At 41.8% G+C, this 19,580-nt stretch overlaps 1 protein-coding gene across 4 annotated transcripts in view; it reads left to right on the top strand.

Moving 5' to 3' along the window:
- gria4a (glutamate receptor, ionotropic, AMPA 4a) overlaps positions 1-19,580 on the top strand; it is a 152,625-nt gene that overhangs the window by 56,512 nt on the left and 76,533 nt on the right. For 3 of the 4 annotated variants that reach the window (XM_080772323.1, XM_080772325.1, XM_080772326.1), the window contains exons 4-7: positions 7,787-7,839; positions 8,384-8,515; positions 16,474-16,527; positions 18,089-18,247. In XM_080772323.1, coding sequence (XP_080628449.1) covers positions 7,787-7,839; positions 8,384-8,515; positions 16,474-16,527; positions 18,089-18,247 — 398 coding nt within the window. The remainder of the gene's footprint in view (positions 1-7,786; positions 7,840-8,383; positions 8,516-16,473; positions 16,528-18,088; positions 18,248-19,580) is intronic. The other variant, XM_080772324.1, reaches the window with a different exon arrangement.

The following is a 19,580-nucleotide window of genomic DNA, read 5'->3' on the forward strand; positions in this document are numbered from 1 at the left end:
CACTTATTTGAACAACACTCCATGTCACTTAAAGCACATTTAATTCCACACAAAGCACGTACAAAGGATTTCACAGTGTATTAGTTCTTCTGTATAAGAATAGTTCAGAAAACAATAAAGAGGTTGTTTGTGGTGCAGTACAATGTGTTCTGGCAGCTCTAAGTAGGGTGTAAACAGGGTCAATATCTAATTAGGCAGATCTGTTGTTCTCTGTCTGGGTCTCTGTTCAAACCGTGATAATTAATACCTGCACAATTCTGCTCACTCGCAGTTCTGTCCTTAATGCACCTTGGGTTTCACAAGGTGAACCACAAACACGAATAAGACATGAATAATACAGACCTCATGTGTGGAATTAACTTAGCTTTGGTCTAACACCAAACCAGCAGAATATTTACATTTGTCCAAGCCAGAAACACATCGATATTTGAAGCCATAGTGTTAATCTCTACGTTTGCATTCATTGTTCTCATGGCAAACTTGGCAGAATTCGACATTCATCAAATTATGTCAAACATATTTGAAGAAGTCGGTGCGTGAGGACCATGTGAAATCGATATGGCCCTAATGGACTGAAACCAAAGCAGTTCAGAGTTTAAACCAAACTATAGAAATTGTGACTTTAGGATGGCTTAGGAATGAGATCACACTGCATTGGAATAATAAAAACTGAACAGAACCGCTGTCAACACAAAGTTCCACTGACGAAAGGTTCACCATTGCATTGTTTCTCAACCAGTCTTCCATGAGTTGGCTCTGTACTTGGGCTATACTGCTTTTTTCCTGTCCCCAGGGGGTCCCTCTACAGTACTGTACTGTACTGTACTGTACTGTACTGTACTGTACTGTACTGTACTGTACTGTACTGTACTGTACTGTACTGTACTGTACTGTACTGATACACCTGAAATCATATACAGTTAATATGTATGTGTGTGTTAGGCTGCTCAACAGTGACACTTGGTTTTGAAAACCAACCAAATGCTCAGACACAGGTAGCCAGGAGGCCAGGCAGGCACACACAAAGCTACTTAAGGAAGTGGTTGCACCACTTCAAAAAGGCTGCACTAATTTCTTTGCCTTTTATCACTATTTATATATATTTTTTAATAGTTCAAATAGCCAATCTACAAGCTCACAACCTGTCGATGACCCCATTTTTACATTTTCCAAAATAGTAAGTAAGAAAAGAAAGAAGTTTAGGGATAAGGGGTAAGGCACTGGCGAAAATAGAGGCCTATGTGCTCCCGGTGGGGGCTCCTCATGGCAGGTGAGACAATATAACAGCACTGACTGACAACACACACATGTGTGGGGGGAGGACTTAATTGACATAACGATTAAATTGGAGAGAAACAAGGTTACAAAAACAAAGTAGAGGTGAAAGATAGAGGCAGGAGAGAGGATGGATGGATGTCTTCATCATGGTGTGTCATAAGGGGCTGCTGCTGGTAATGTGCTGGAAAATGGGCAGTAAAACTGATCTGTTTTAGTGCTCTGCACTGCTACACGCACGCACGCACACGCACACACAGACACACACACACACACACAAAAATGGCTGAGGAATTGATGCACAGAAGCCTATGCATATTCATGGGGGCAGTGATTCATATGCTTATGACATAAGCTACAGTAAATAAAGTTTTATTTACTTGTGTGACAACACTGTCAAATACAGTACATGTACAAATGTGTGCGTGTGTGTGCGTGAGCGTGCGTGAGTGGTCGCTTTTCACTCTATTCTGGTGTGGAATGCAGATTTTCTTTTATGATAATGATTTTCTTTCTTTTTTTTCTCGCAATTTTCTCCCCACTTCAGTCATTGTCAATCCCCCGATGTGTGCTGTGGTCCCTGTTTTCTGGCCAACAGATATTGGCAAAGCACCCAGTGGTGTTCTGGGAGAGTAGACAGCCACATGTCTCCTCCGATACACATGGCATCACCAGCCGCTTGTTTTCACCAGGAGAGCGTTAACGCACACGTTCTTTCACGCTATCTCCACCCCCCTACAATATCTTCTCTCTGCCGAACAGATGCCCATGCCAACCAGCAGGGTGTGCTGTAGTGCCAGCTTCCCTCCTATAGTGAGTTTGTTGGAGTGCTCGCCCAGGCCAAGCCAGAGGCAGCGCTGTTGGAGTGGTACTTCCGTGCTTTTGTTTCAAACTGAATTCTTGGAATTGCTGTTCTAACAGACTACCAGAGGTGACACCGAAAACACTACTAAAATGGATGTTACACAAAGTATACGATATTAAAGGATAATACCAGCGTTACTGAATTTATCTCTCTCATCTCTCATGCCTCTATACTGCTTTTGTCCAACCAGGCAGGCTGTTCAATGCAATATAATTAAGATGTCGCTCACCTCCTACTGCCCGTGGGTCGCCATTAATTTCCAAACTCCATCAAGATCCCATCTAATATATAATAGTGACAGACTATGCCTAGTTGAGACCATAATCCATCACCGCACACCCACCAGTGGCATGTTTATGGGGGCAGGGGAAAGTGCTTTGGTTACTTGTTACCTACTGTATGCCAATTACTTTTTACTCTCCAAGATGTCCAAGATGTGGGTGGCAATTCAAACAATGTTCTCCTGCAAGAGCACATCGATTAGCACTTCAATTGTGCGCGACCAGGCCATCGTTTTGCAGTGTTTTTCCCAGGGTTATAGGCTAGGCAGTACACACACAGTGACACTGGTTGGAAAGAAATGCACAGTAAAATACTGTGTAACTGTATTAACTCTTGGACGTAAATGAACACATGGGGTTTAATTGAGTGCTACCACAATGATTTCAGTACTATTTACCTTAAATACTCTGTGTCCCAAGGTATTGTTTAGCTGCCGCCACTATTTTTCCAACAATTCGTTTTTGACCACGTCTGAGGCGTGCCAAATCCCAAGTCCCCAACTGTCACTCAAAGTACCTCAAAGTAACTACTGGCCAATCACAGCACAAAATCATGGTCTCTATACTGCCTCCCGGCCTGATGGAGGGGAAAGGAACTCGTCGGAATAACGTGTTCCTTCCACACGCTAAATTCCTACTGGGGAAACTCCACCTGTCAGGTGATTAGAAACAGCCTGCTCACTCTTCTTGCATTGAAAGAAGCATGAGCTCAGTTCGGGGCACTCATAGGTTGGCAGAGGGAGAGTATCGTCCAGGATTATAGTTCATAGGCAATTAGCCCTTTAATTAACCCCATCCCAAAAGTGATTGTGCAATGCCAATCCAAATACAGTAGTTTAGCAACCGTGGATGGCAAGCTTTTGTCACCTCTCAGTGTTATTTTGCATGGCTGTGTTGTTGAACACATACACAGCTTAAAGTTGCAGTGCCGTGATTTTTTATACCCTAAAACATGATCATCAGGTATTATTATTATATAAGGTAAAGGAGGAAGATCTTTTTCAAAAAAGTGTACATGCAGTATTTGTTAAAATGTAATTTTTTTGTGGACACGTCCACCAGTTCATTAAAGGAGAGTTCAGCCCAACTCGTTTTCTTACCATAATATGATGATGATAATCCATTGACCACTGGAAGATTAGCAAAAAAAAAACCTAGAGACGGGTTTTGCGGAACTCTCCTTTAAGTATGCCTGGTTTCCCTGGTGGGTGGTGATGGGTGGTGGATCCACCTGAACTGAAGCACCCATTGTATGATAAAGGGGGAGGGGTTAGGGCAGGGGATGATATTGTGATGTCACTATATCACTGTTTTACATTGGCATGTTTGACTGTGAAGGTTTCAGCCTCCAGAAAGAAACCCACAATTCAAATGGAAGACATCATTGCACATCAACCACACCAAGGGGTCTAATTAAGTACTGTCACCTCATAAACACATGAAAAACTGGAAAAAATCACGGCACTCCATCTTTAACATCGGGAAAGTTACACGACCCAGCTGATGGCAATAATACTAATCACCCTAGTCTTACCGTGCATTACATGAAAACTCCTGTTGGACGGCCGTAAGTTGATTGAGTTCATTGGATACTGTCCAGTGCATACACTGTCACTGCATGGCCTACTGCAGGCCGGGGAGCATCCTTTGGTCCGACATATCATTGGTTCGAAGGAGCATTGGTCCGACTCGGGATAGGGTTGGGGGTTAGGTTTAGGTGTGCTGCCCCGTGTTCGTGGTTATGGTTAGGGTGAGGGTTTGGGGTAGGTAGTCGATCGGACCAATGGTATGTCGGACCAAAGTATAGTAACCCTGCAGGCCTGGTTGACTAGATTTAGAAGACAATTTGAGGGGTGCCAGCCCCTCCTATAATCCTATATGCTCAGCTTTGAGTGTTTGTGTAAACACAAACATTGAAGACAAAAGTGTGTAATCACAAACATTGAAGCCAAATGTGAGGACGCAAATTGTGATCGGCCAGAATGAGATTATGTATAATGATGAATGATGATAAGAGCGCCCTTCACTTCACACGGGTGTGATTTTTTTTAAAACTCTGTGGTAGAACAGTATTTAGTTTGAACTGTCTATCTAGTCTGAAAACCAGATTTTTTCTTAATGACAGCAGTGCATTCACTCTCAATAGAACCACTGACAAAATATGCAACCACAAAGGGTTGACGTAGGCTCTGATATGTGATTTTTAATGCGCTTACACAACCATGCACTAAGGAGTCCGAGGGGGAGGATGATCTTGATTTGTATCTCCTGCGTCTTAGTGCACATATAATTGCCTCCCCCGCTTGCTCACATATTTAGCCTAACAATTACCTCTGGCATAATTCCCGCTGTATGTTAAACTGCACAAGTTACACCGCCGCATGAAGGTGATGATCCGAGTGAGATAAATAACTACCTTCCTGTCATGGTCTGGCCCTCTGCCTGTTTATTCCCCTCTTTCTGTATCTCTCCCTCTGCCCAGTAGAGCGTCGCAGTCCCGCCACCCTTTCATGACGACGCCAGGCCCAGGAAATGATTTCCAATGCATTTTTCCCATAGACATTTCACAAAGTATTTATTTAAAGACGGTTGCGCCGCGGACAAAGCCAACTCTTGTCGTGACAAATCATGACAACAAACAATAGTTTGGACCAAACAAATAATTACAAAGAAGAAAAACAACAAAAAAAATGTTGTAACCTGGGTTTTTTTTCTTTCTAATTATTTGTCAGAACATAAATCTTTGTCCGGTGCTCTACAGTGTTGTCCCTGAGCTCTTCCTTAAAGATTCTGGTTCCTTGCTTAGCCCTTCCGAATGTTTGGCGGTTTTGGACTTCTTGGTGCATTTTGTAAGGTTTGCCTTTTTGACTCTCTGTTTATAGAATTCTGCCTTTGAAGAGTTTTGCATTGCATTCCTGATTTTTGTGCCTGCAGCTACAGCTAAGACTTTGATGTAAGCTTGACCTTGTTTACATTTAATAAATCTGTTTATTTTGAACTTTCCTCTGCATTTGGGTTCAGTCGTTCTGCTACCGTGACACCTTCCCATATCAAAATGGTGCTCTTTAGCCAAGCTTCTTGAATACCTATCAGACTCGAGTTCCCACTAGCGTGACTTCCTGCATGCATTCAGTACTCCAACCTCAAGAATCGGGATTCTCCTATAAGAGCTACAATGCTTGTCGCAAACTATTGAAAGGTCTGGCTGCCATTACCAGCATTGTGCAGTTATTTTCATTTACTCTCAAAGGCATCAGCTGTCAGTGGGTTCTCTAATTATCTGTCCGGGAGAACTCAAGCTGTTGTCTAGCTCTGTCTTGCCGATGGTCTTATAATTGGTAAAGGTGTCTGACAGGGGTCCAGTTTATTAATATTGTACACCCCTCCCCGCATTGTGATGTCAATTACTATGCCACTGACACAAACACACAAACACAACACGACCCAGAAGTATTGGGCCCACTCATCCATTCACCACTGCAAGACTGTGGGCAGCTTATGGTGCTTTCCAGTTGGCTCTAATTAGTCCCAAACTTGTCTTAAACTCCAACGAGACTAAAATGCATGCTGTTCTCGAGGTCTACTGACAGATTCAATGGTGAACAAATTGAAACTGAAGGGAGGCGAAAAAGAAGGGAGGCGAGATTGTTTCTTTTCTTCTTTTTTTTACAAATCCAATCACACAGAAGTCAATGGTCACTGATAATTTGTGATCACGTGATTAATTGTTTCACAGTATGACACAGGGTTAAATGGTGACTCATAAGTTAGTGAAGAGTCCAATCTAGCGTCAAAACACGTGTGGGCTTTGGAAACGTGATTGGCAGTGAATGACTTCATATGTGCCACATAATTTATGTAATTGCAGCATTTGTTGTAGATGGATATGTAACAAAATATTGATTGTATATGTAGGATAAGCCAAAGCCACCCCCTATTTTTGGTTGTTTATTTAATTATAATTCATATTCTACTCAAGTTCATAATGCAGTTAATGACATTACAAGTCAAATAGTTAAAAAGATAAAAGTTCATGCATAAGTGTATTTCATTTTGTCATTGTTCTATGTAAAGTTAGTCTCAATACTAATAGTCACTGTGTTTCTGCCCTGCCAAGAACAAAACAGAGCGATTGCTCCTCTAAGCCACAAGGGGGCAATATACTCCAGTGAGTCAGCATGTTTCTGCCAGTCAGGCAATGAGGAAGCCAGTACATACTGTATATGGTGATGGTGCATAAGCTGGACAACATGTGTCTCACTCATTTGTGTGTGTTTAACTGTCTTGTTGCAGGTGAGATATATAAGAGAGTGGGTTCATTTAGACATACTGTATAAAGTAGCTTAACAGGGGATATGTTGATAGTGGAAAAGGTCTCCACAATGTTTTAGAGTACTGTCTGTAGTCAGGTTTTGCTTAGCAGCTAGCAGCTAATGCTAACTCTGTGATAGTGACTGCAGGAGGCCCCAAGCTACTACTGTCTGTCTGATGTTATTGATAATAATTCCAACTCACTGTGATAGTAATATGCTATTGTGGAAACAGAACTATTTGGTGTCATGTATTTTTGTTATTTTGTTTAAACTGAATGTGATGTTATTATGTATTATTTTGTTATGTCCAGTGAGTCAGCATGTTTCTGCCAGTCAGGCAATGAGGAAGCCAGTACATCCTGTATATGGTGATGGTGCATAAGCTGGACAACATGTGTCTCACTCATTTGTGTGTGTTTAACTGTCTTGTTGCAGTTCCTTGATGTCCAGTAAAACGGTCATAAAATCAAACCACACTGATATGGACTCATTCATTGAAGTGTGTAACATATACAGTACATGCTGTTATTAAGTCTTGAATTTAACCCTAGAACACTAAACTTATTTTTTTGTTACACCATCACTAAACATAGGTATATTTTCCCAATGTAAAATATTCCATAATAGCTTTTTAAGCTGTATGGAATACTTTCCATTCATATATTGGTTGCAACAACTGTATAAATTGATTTAGAAAATAGGTCAACAATACAAATGACGCTAGTTTTGTGGATTAATTTACTGGCCCCAGTGGTTGTGAGAATGAAGAATATTAAAAAAAAAAAAGTCCATTGTGGGTGTATGGGATTTTTCACTATCACTAAACACGGGTGAAATTCACCCGAACACCTGCCTGTAGAAAAAATACTGGTAGCATTATTATGTTCATCCATCCATAAAGGAATGGATGCACTTGTATAATGAATGAACGGACACACAGACTCTCACAACCACACACACACACACACACACACACACACACACCATATTGATCCAGGTATTACATCTTAATTCTTTATCCATGTTTTGTTCTCACACTCTCTGTTACCTAGGTTACGCTATCCTGCAGGCCATTATGGAGAAAGCGGGCCAGAATGGATGGAAGGTGAGGCTGCACACACACGTACACGCATACGCACATACACAGACACACAGAACAGAACGCAAGAGCATGTTAATGACACCCATAATTTTATATTTTATATGGCAGAAAGCTCTTATTGGAGCTCTTCACGGGCCCCTCAATTCTGAGAATACCCGAGAGGACCCGAGACCTGCACCAGTCGGATCCATGTTTTATCATAATCACTCGTGGCCGGGTTGGAATCAGGATATGTTACATCTTAGCGGGTGACACTGGACGAAAATACCATTAAGGGACAGAGAAAGCTCCTATATTCGTAATTTTCGGGCAGCGGCTGAAATGCGGGCCACGCTGCGGGTAAAGTCTGAGAGGAAATTGGAGCCCTCTATCTCTTATCTCCATGTTCTAAATCAAGGTTCTAATCTACTTCATACTACAGCATCACACAAAAACACTATCCGATCAGCAAGCTCGAAACTAACTCAAAATTCTAGATCTGCTACTTTTGCAAAAGAATAAAATAAAAAACTAATCGCACACTTTACGTTACTTGTGTTTTCCACAGGTGAGTGCGATCTGCGTGGAGAGTTTCAACGAGGCAGGGTACCGGCGTCTGCTAGAGGACCTAGACCGGCGCCAGGAGAGGAAATACGTCATCGACCTGGAGCCTGAGAGACTGCAGAGCATTCTGGAACAGGTAGAAAACAATACATTACCCATAGTGCCACACTAACTAACCCAATAGATTAACCTAGAGCCTGAGAGACTTCACAGTATTCTGTAAAAGGTAGAAAACACTACATTACCCATAGTGCAACACTAACTAACCCTATATTAACCTGGAGCCTGAGACTGCACAGCATTCTGGAACAGGTACATGTAGAAAACATTACATTGCCATGGTCTAAACTTTACTTTATCTGCAAAAAATGTTGTTTGAGGTTGGCACAAAAATAATGGCATAAGCAGGATTCAAACCCATGCAGGAGGTATGGATTGAAAGTCTTTTGACTAAACAGCCATGCTAGGAGCTGACTGCCAGGTTTTCCAGGCTCTAGTACTGTAGATTATGACAACACGCTACTCATGTAAAAAGAAAGATGGGTAAGAAAAGCCCCGTCTAGTGAGGGAGAGGATGTAAATGAACGCTGTACTTGATCATACTACAACATCACCCACAAGCATCAAAAGTAGGAGATCTGCAAGCTTCGAAACGTGTTTTGAGCTTGTACTGTAGATCTGCTACTTTTATTTGTTTTGAATTTGAATCCTGAAAATTGACATTTGAGGTTTCCACCCGACAGAGACGATATATTTAATGCTAGAATGTGTGATGATGATTCAGCCGATATTTCACCGCAGGCATTTAACCCCCATGCAGGCTCAGTGCTGGAAACCCCAACCCAACACGCTGATCCATGCAGCGATTCCCAACATGCCTGTGATTGTTTCACACTGTGTAGCCACATATAGCGACACATACCTCATTAAGATAATGGTGGTTCATGATCTGTGTTGTATGTCCCCTCCTACACTCACTGCATCTCTTTACGCTGCACTTGTCTAATAAACAGCACCATTTTACTAATTATAATGGCCGAGTGCTAATACCACACCGCACTTGAAAAACCTCATCACCAAACTCTCGGCACATGTAGTGTACTTACCTTGAGTAGGCTATTTGTATCTTCTGTATATACATAGACCTTCACTTCACTTAATTTTAAAGACCAGTAATGTACCTTTGACTGCACTAAATTTCATTTTTAATGCTGGTAAGACTGCAGGAGTGTGTGTGTGTGTGTGTGTGTGTGTGTGTGTGTGTGTGTGTGTGTGTGTGTGTGTGTGTGTGTGTGTGTGTGTGTGTGTGTGTGTGTGTGTGTGTGTGTGTGTGTGTGTGTGTGTGTGTGTGTGTGTGTGTGTGTGTGTGTGTGTGTGTGTGTGTGTGCATCTGACTGCGCACATGCTGTGCAGTGTGCTTTGTAGTGTGCACGGCGTGTTATACTATAGTTAGTTATTAATCAACGTAGTAGGCTATAGATATAAAACGGACCCCTTTCATGGTAATTTGCAAGACATAGTGTGGCATAATATGTCTAAAGGTAACAGCCAGGCAAGCTGTATGCTGTCAGTGTAATTATTAAAGTGCCTTCCTCAAAGAAAAATGAAGGGGGGAAAAAAGTGTCGGGTATTGAGCCCGGGCCGGGCGCATATTAATACTTAAGGTCGGGCTCGTTTCGGTTCGGACACAAAGCTGTCGGTGTCAGGCCCGGGTCGGGCTGTATAAAGTCGGCCAGATCCCAGCTCTAGTGGCAGATAACACTAGAGCTGGGAATCGACCAGTGTTGCCATGCCAAAGTCGCATTATAAGTGACTTTGCATAGTTGCTGGGTTGCAGACTATTTGGCATTGTTTGTAGCGTAGATCGCTTATTTGGGCTTGCTTCCTAATATTGTTGTTTAAACTAAATGAAAACACTGAAAAGGAGTGGAGATCGATAGACAGACAGACATCTCAGCCTGCTTTGCTTTTTAGAACTTAATAATTCCACACACACACACCCCCCTCCCCCCCATTATAGCAATCCACACAGATCAGAGAGAGAGAGAGAGAGAGAGAGAGAGAAAGATTTCTGTGTCTCTCCTTGTTGATTTGCACATGAATGTATTCAAGCACTCTGATTAATAAATATGTTCTTTGATCGTGAAACGGGAAACATTGTTGTTACAGTACATAATCACCTTTTCCGAGGCCATTGTGCACCGATTAAAATCAATTAATTGTATTTGATGAAGGTCAGTGGCTTCATCCTGGCACTGTGGATAATCGTCTCTGTCGGGGGGAAAGCCTCATATGTCCAAACCTGTTACTTTTGTGGATTCAAATTCAAAACTAGCAAAAGCAGCAGAAATGTGCCACTTAGTGCCGCGTTTTGAGCTTGCAGACCTGCTACTTTTTTATGCTTTTGTGTGACGCTGTAGTATGATCGCATAGGGTATTAAAAAAAACACAAAACATTAGAATATGGAGATAAGAGGTTGCTGCCCAACAACAATGAATATAATAGCTGGTTTAAATTTAGCCTGTCCAAAATCTCAGGCTCAGCCACTACCCGAATATGACGCTCATGATACCACATCAACGTTCTGACAGTAATGACAGTGGGGCCTGTCTGTTAGGCAGGGGTGATTTAAAATAAACGTTTGATTGATTGACAGATTGACTGACTGATTGATTGATTGATTGATTGATTGATTGATTGATTGATTGATTGATTGATTGATTGACTGATTGCTTATACTTTATTACCATGATTATTAACAGTACAGGTAGTACAGTCAAGTCAAGGTTATGCTAAAATGATAACACAAAATTCCCCCAGGGGAGCTTGTTTCCATTGTGGTCCTTTGTACTCAATGAATTCACTCAAACACAAATATGATACAAAAACATATTTTGGAACAAAGCTCAGTAGAATCATAAGGTATATTCTTCTTGGTAAATGGTGCATTTATATAGCGCCTTTATCCAAGGCGCTTTACATAGATTGTGCATTACATTCACCCATTCATACACCGATGGCAGCGGAAACCATGCAAGGCACCAACTAGCACATCAGGAGCAATTAGGGGTTCAGTGTCTTGCTCAAGGACACTTCGACAGTAACTCTGGGGGAGCCCGGGTTCGAACTGGCAACCTTGCGGTTCCAATCCAGGCACTCTACCCCTGAGCCACCGCCGCCCCTTCTTCTACCTGTCATGTTCTAGAATGAGCGAATAGGGGAAGGGGATCAACGGCACGTCATTCTTTGTTTGACCGATCAAAAAGAATATGATAATTAGCAGAATCTGGGAAAGTTTAGAATATTTTCCGGCCCCTTTTCATTTTGCACTGCATTGGGGGAACTCGACTTTGTCTCCTTCCTGACCACATCACTGTCGCGCCAATAATGACGGTAATGCAGACCCTCAAGTGTGATATTGTGATTATACAACAGTTATCAACAAAACAAAAGGACGTCAAAATGTATTCATATTATGGGGCAATTCACTATCAAAATAAAAAATAATGTTTCGACCTCCGTTTTCCTGTAAATTGACTGAGACATGACATTGTCCCTGTTGATTCAAAGTAACTGATCTACAAGCTTACAGATTGGCTATTTTTGTTGTATAAATAAAATATGCCAGGCTTTTAACCATTACTTCTCATCCTCTTCCAAACATTCATCACAAGTACGCAATATTATCCATTTCTGAATGACGCTGGCTGTTTGTTGTTCTCCGGAGCTTGCACAATGTTTTTGCATAAGGACAGTGCGGTGCAAGCCATACAGTATTTATGGTCTGATCAGGAGCAAATGGTAAATGGTGCATTTATACATAGATTGTGCATTACATTCACCCATTCATACACCGATTGCGGCGGAAGCCATGCAAGGTACCAACCAGCACATCGGGAGAAATTTGGGGTTCAGTGTCTTGCCCAAGGACACTTATATCAACAAGGATAGGATGATTACAAAAATGTTATGTCTGGAAAGCCTTGATGACTGATTTGATCCAAGGCTGTCTGAAATGACTTTGGACAGGTGGACAGCTGGAAAATATCAGCTTGTCAGCAAAAGCTTTCCTCACAATAAGAGAAAACAGAAAATACAGTAGTATTTGGCCCTGCGGGACTCCGGGGTCTAAGTGGTTAAATAGGAGCTTAACTAACTGCATTACTTCCATTGATCCTCCAAAATCCAAAATGTAATGGTCATCGATTGATTGACCATTAAATTAAACATGCTCTGAAAATGCACCTGCATGCAGAGATGTTCAAGTGGGCCCTGATCCAGAACCACTGTTCCATTAGATCAGTGGCTCTCAAAGTAGGGTCCAGAGGGAGACTCTCTGGGGTCCTTTTTAGGGGGGTCCAGGGGATCCCCATGCAAATGTACTAATATAGCATCAAAATCAGTTTAAATACGTTAACCCTATGTGTACACGGTGCATCAGCTATTTGAAAGTAACACATCTACTGTACAATATCAACGCTGTAGGGGGGGGGGGGATTACATCTTTGGATATTTCTGAAACATTTCAACAATTGTCATGCAGGTCACTGTCAGGCACAACGTATTTCCACTGGGGGTCTGCAAACAAATACACACATACATTTTGGGGGTCCACATTGTATTGTTGGTAGAGGACTGCACTGCCCTTGTGTTGGGGGTCCACATTGTATTGTTGGTAGAGGACTGCACTGCCCTTGTGTTGAGTGCAGGATACGTGCAGTGGTATCCAGTATTGAACTGCTGCGTGCAGTGGACACTGGCTTGGTCTTCACTGTGCTGCTTCAATGGAGCCCTGCATTCTGTCTGACCACTGAGCAGAAACACATCGCACTAAATATGGATGTCTGTGCACTGCTCGCGCACACACGCACGCGCGCACACACGCACACACACACATTGTAGGACACACAATGTGTTCCTTCGCTTGTCTAATCTCATTAGAGTGTGTGTCTTGTTTGATGCCTTGAGACAAGCCATGTTACAGGTGTCACCGGTGTGTGTGTTTGTGTGCATGCGTGCGTGCATGGCCCTTGACCCAGGTATTTTTGTGCACCGTCCCATTGGTTCTGCCAGCTGTCTTCACATCTGAGCCACTGACTGCAGACGCACACACAGACACACACAGGTGCATTTTCCTCCCTGAGCTGAATTAAAACAATTTCATTACATGCATGTGTTTAAATAAGCAGACACATTATGACATAAATTCTCCTTTCATTGTCAATGGCAAAGAGTTGTGACGAAAAGCTGTATATTTTGAAGGATCCGTCTTGATCACTTGACTTTAAAAAGTTATATAAAAATGTTTTCAAAAAATCTACCTCCTGGTGGCACTATAATAGGGCAATTTCACCCCAATTAATGGACAGTGCATTCAACATTTTCCATAATTTCAATCTTAGCCAATCAGGATGGAATATGAAATTCAAAAAAGGTCCGTCTTGATCACATGACCAAATCTGAAAGACTCATTTAGTTTAGCGATAAGAGATCAGAGATAATGTGTAACGATTTGCGTCATGTTTGGACAAAAACAAAACGCTTTGCTGTCCATCACACACTTCACCAACCGTCTTCAGGAGACATATCACAAGGGTCTACTCCACGGCAAGGCTTGCATACGTGAAAAGAAAGCACAAATTGACACATTAGAATGGGTCCCCAAGGTCGTGAAGCAATTTACCCCACAGGGTTGGCTGGTGCGACGATCTGAGAAAGCCAAGATGAGGTCGGGGGGTGACCCATTGACACGCTTCAACCGCATAGCGTGAAATCGTACCCAGAGACCGCCATGTCCGTTAGATTAAATTATGCATGCGTGGAATGAATACGTGATCGCACAGGAAGGGACAGAAGAGAGAATGGTCCAAAGTCAAATACAGTGGTTCAATATAAACACCTAGGGCCAGATTCACAACGGAAATTTACGACCAGGTGTAAATGAAGTGCATAATGAGAGCGTATTAATCTGAACGATCAAGCTCATGTGTCATTCACCAAAGGTGGCGTAATGACTTAATTTGTGCGGATCGCCCGTGTATCTCATTTCGCCTCTTTCCCAAGCGATTTGCCTGGTGTCGACTGGTATAATTGAACATTCACGCCCCATTCCACGCCATATAAGGCAACAGGAAATATCTTTCCTCGGGTGAAAAACGTCATCACAGCCTGCACAATGCTCAGATCTACTCATCTCCGAGCTCAGGGGTTCTCAACGTTTTTGGCTGGGGACCTGCGGAAATACTTTGGCCATGTCTCGCGATGCACCGCACTGCATGAACTGGTAGATCAGCTTATTTTTACAGGCGAGTCTTTCGCAATGTCAACTGACTGAACGTTAAAATTGTAAGCTCTATTATAATGCAACTCTAGTTAATGTATTTATTTATGTTCAACCTCAGGACCAAGGCTATACTTGGCAATTATATTATAAAAGTTTTTTCTATTGAACAATTGCTCACTCACACCTTTGCAGAGGTAAAAAATATATACGATATCTTTTTTTTATCAGAGCTGCATTGATTAATGAGGGGAAGTCCGTCTTTTAGATTACTATCATTATCATCTCACTGTCGTCTGTCTGAATGCCATGGGAATGGATTTGTTCTGGACCTCTATGTTCTGGACGCATAGCTACTGTATTTCAATTTTCAACCATAGCCGTAGCCGTAGCCTATATATCCTCTTCGTCAGAGGTAAGTTGGCTACAGTATGAATGATCCATTTCATGTCATTAAAATGATATGCGTGACATTTGGCGTTAGTTGGCACTTGGCATAATGGAAGTTTGATGCTGAGGCAAACTTGATTGATCTCATGATGAGATCAATGTAGTAGCCTACAGTAGTAGCCTACAGCTACAGTTGCCTAATGAATTAATGGCAGCACAGCGACATTAAGGCATGCTTATCTTACCTTTGGAGTAGAGCGCTGGAGAGGTGAGCTGTCTTAAAACTATGACTGGCCGACTTGCACAATGCCATTAAATAATGTGGACTTTTTAATATAATTAGCCCTAGTGACTGTTATAGTTATGAGTTGCCCATGTCTGTGTACTTAAACTTGAGACACAGTGTACTTGTGTATGTATTGTGTACTGCCGGAACTGTAGCATACTTTATAGTTAGGCTACGAGAGACATCTCAGCGACAGCAAGGTCAGCCTTGCTGCAATAGGCACATTATTATGTCTCATATCTTGTTGTCACGTCATTATGATCCAGCACTATATATGTTCCTGTTTGTGTAATAAACTTTGTGAACCTTTAGCGTGATACTGTCTCGTGTCGCGTTATTGTTCTCCCGGGCCCACCGCCGCAGTCGCCATACCGAAGGAATACTTCAACCGAATTATCACACCACCCAGCCTGCACACACTACCTGTCTGTCAAACCAGACGAGGGTCCAGTATTTGTGTTTGTGAACCATAGAATGCATGCATATAGGCATACAAGCTGCATGATACTCGGCTATAGGCTATCATTTTGCTATCATGTGCTGACCAATGTCCTCAGCTAAATATCAGTTAGCTAAATATGGTTAGGAACCAAATGGACCCTTATGGGACTGTAACTCTGAGTGTACAAATGGAACAAAATGGAACCGAGGGTCCATTTGGTTCCATTTGTACATTCTCAGAGTTGAATTAACATTGATTTTACAATATAAATTGGTGACCCAGAGATATAAATGTCCGTAGCCTAATGCATGTGAAACTGGGGGGTCCTTGAAAATAAAATGGTTGAGGGTCACTGCTAGAGCTGTAAACATCTTCTCTTATGGAGGTCCTTGGCATATATTTTCTAATGGGGGTCCGTGGGGTAATTAGTGTCAATTTGGGGGGACAGTTTGGGAACCACTGGCGTACATGAACATCCTGGATGTATACAGTAGTTGTGTACCGTATGGACAGAGACTAAATGGCATTTACAGAGCTAATGACCTTTGCATTGAATAACACTGTTCGATTTCCTTTACAGTCTCACAACTGAACCCACATGATTAGATGTGAGATGAGAAATCTTAATGTATTATCTCTCTCTCTCTCTCTCTCTCTCTCTCTCTCTCTCTCTCTCTCTCTCTCTCTCTCCCCAGGCAGTCAGTATGGGTAAACACGTGAAGGGTTACCACTACATCGTCGCTAACCTGGTAAGAAAACCAACATTCTTTGCAAAATATTTTGTTGCCTTTATAAGAATAAAAATAGAATCCCTATTATTATTATTATTATTATTATGAATGTTGTTCTTAAATGATGCAGACTTTCATAGACTTTCATAACTATTTAACTACCCGCAATGCCTAATTGAAAGTGATATTTTTAAACATTTGTTTTCTTCCACAAAGGTTAATTCTATAGAATGTTTAATAAACAGAAAATACATGTTCAGTTGTATAGAGTTCCAGTTGTAATTGTGTCTGCTCATTTCTTTGTTTTATCATATGCAATGTCACTCATTTATCCTGTATCCTGTGTGAATTCTCTCTCCTGATTGGATACAATTTGCATCCCAATCTGGGATACTAATATGAGGGACATGGAGACTTCTGTTACTGCACAGACACTTTGTATGCATTATTACAATGCACTATTACAATCAGAATAGAGAGATATTTGGCGCTTATTTGAACACAAATATATAATTTACACTACCTGTAACAGTGACACTTATGTGTTCTCATGTCAACTGACCAGGTGACAAAACAACAGGAATGTGTTGACAGAGATTGTTCTCAATCAGTATCAGCTCATTCAATGAATGTATAGGCTACTCTTGAAAATGGCTGATCTACAAGCTCACAGCAACTAGACATACAGTAGGCTACATGCCTACTGTATGTCTAGGCTACAAAAGCTAAAAATATTATTTAGATAACGTGTTATTTATAAATTATGCTAGGTTTGGTAATTACCTGGCACAATGCATTTATTGACAATTATATACAATTCAATTATATAAAATGTTACAAAATTATAGCTCATGTGTTAATAAAATGTCCACAATCAAATTAAATCAGAGCAGACATACAGTACATCACAAACATAGACACAATACCAAAATAAAATAGTTTTGTTGAAGCACTTGTTTGTTGACTTCACTGTTTCGAGCATCTGATAGAGGCCTAGATTGTGAGTAGAGTTGTACATTCTGAAGCATATTTGTTAGCCCAGCTGTCCTGAACAAAGTCACTGCACTCGGAGGGAGTTGGACACAACATCAGTAAATTAAATATTGCCCTAATAACTACCCCAGACATTGCAGTTCCACCACAGTCGCAGTGGGACAGACAGTGAGAAAGGGGTTAATGTGTTCAGGTCGAACTAAATTGTCTCTTAAAGCTTTTAGCAATACATTAGCATCCATCCATCCAGGGTTACCCTTCAATTCAACAGTCCTCCTTCCTCTGTTCTTCAATATCTCTCCATCACCATCACCATCACCACCATCCTCCTCCTCCATCATCCTTATCATCATCATCATCATCATCATCATCATCATCATCATCATCATCATCATCATCATCATCATCATCATCATCATCATCATCATGGGTACGCACAGGTATTATACTTTATTATAATTATGCACATGAGAGTCTGGTTTATTTTGGTATTTGTTGAACATATACACTCAAACACACATCTGCTCGGGAGCAGACTGATTTGCCTCAAACCTTAAACGTTGTCTCTCCATTCTGTTGGTTTCAGGGCTTCAAGGACATGTCTCTGGAGAGGTTCATGCATGGCGGAGCTAACGTGACAGGCTTCCAGCTAGTGGACTTCAGTAGGCCCATCGTCATCAAGCTGATGCAGCGCTGGAACAAACTGGACCAGAGGGAATACCCCGGATCCGAGAGCCCACCCAAGGTATGGGGAAACTACTGTGTGGCGTGCTGAGAGCAGCTGGCTCTGTGTGTGTTTGTGCTCTGAGTTCCAGGGTCAGCTGACTGAGGGGGCATCTCTCTAGAGTTTCGTGTGTGAGTGCCTTATGGGTCACTTTATTTTAGGTGGTTGTAGAATTGAAGTGCTCTCTTTTTTATGGTGTATTGTGGGTGGGTATCGTCCTAATTTTTCCCTGCATGCATAATTTGGTGTTTTTCGCTGAGTCCGGAAAATGGATTTGCAGTGTGTATAGGGTCTCTGTTTGGTGTTTATTTGGTGTTTATCCCCAGATCTCGCAACCATAGAGGAAGATTTTAAGTATTTTAAGTATTTAATTGGGATGTCTGTTTTGATGTTTCTTTTGATGGCATAGATTAGAAGGCCCTTCTTGCCTTGTCTCTCGGGTCCTTTACAGCTTGGTTGAAGTTCCCTGTGCTGCGGATGTTTAGGTAGGTATAGTTTTTTTGTTTGTTCTAATGGGATTGTATTTATGAAAGAATTGTATTTTTTTCGGCTGGATCTTTTTTGAAATATCATGATTTTAGTCTTAGTTACGTTCACTGTCAGGGCCCACGTCTGGGAGAATTTGTGTATAGGAGATCAAGTTGCTGTAGTCCTTCCTTGGTTGGAGACAGCAGCAGCAGGTCATCTGCACAGTGACAGTGCGTGACCAGGTACAAACATGTGCATCCATATGTGCAATCTGTGCACACACACACACACACACACACACACACACACACACACACACACACACACACACACACACACACACACACACACAACCCTTCGTGCCGTGCGTCTCTTCATGCCACCCTGCGTCAGTGATGTATCATATGAACCAATTAGAAAGCGGCTTCTACAGCTGGTTGAGCTGTAGGTCACAGTGTTTGACATGCATGATGAGACACAGAGAGTGAGCCAGTGCTTATTCACACCCTATTTTCTTACACTTTGATCTCTGCGCTCTTCGGGGCCACCCGCCACCACCTGTCTTTAGTTGGGTGTCCGCTTCTGCTATACTCTCTGATCCTACGTCATGCATTGTCCCCAGCCTTGTAGTCCAGGTGTGACACACACGGGGCGTTAGATAGGCACAGAGCCTTTTTGTTTTTATTTATTTATTATTATTTCAGTTAGACTACCCCCAGTTTGATATTGTTGCTGTCGGGTTAAACTCATATCTCCATTGTGTTTTTGTTTTGTTTTTGTTTTGTACTACTACTGTACGTAATCATACTACAGTGTCACACAAAAGCATCAAAAGTAGCAGATCTGCTTCTTTTGATACTTTTAATTTGAATCCTGAAAAGTAACA

Source organism: Protomyctophum bolini, assembly GCF_963924005.1.
Source record: "Protomyctophum bolini genome assembly, chromosome: 9".
NCBI lineage: Eukaryota > Metazoa > Chordata > Actinopteri > Myctophiformes > Myctophidae > Protomyctophum > Protomyctophum bolini.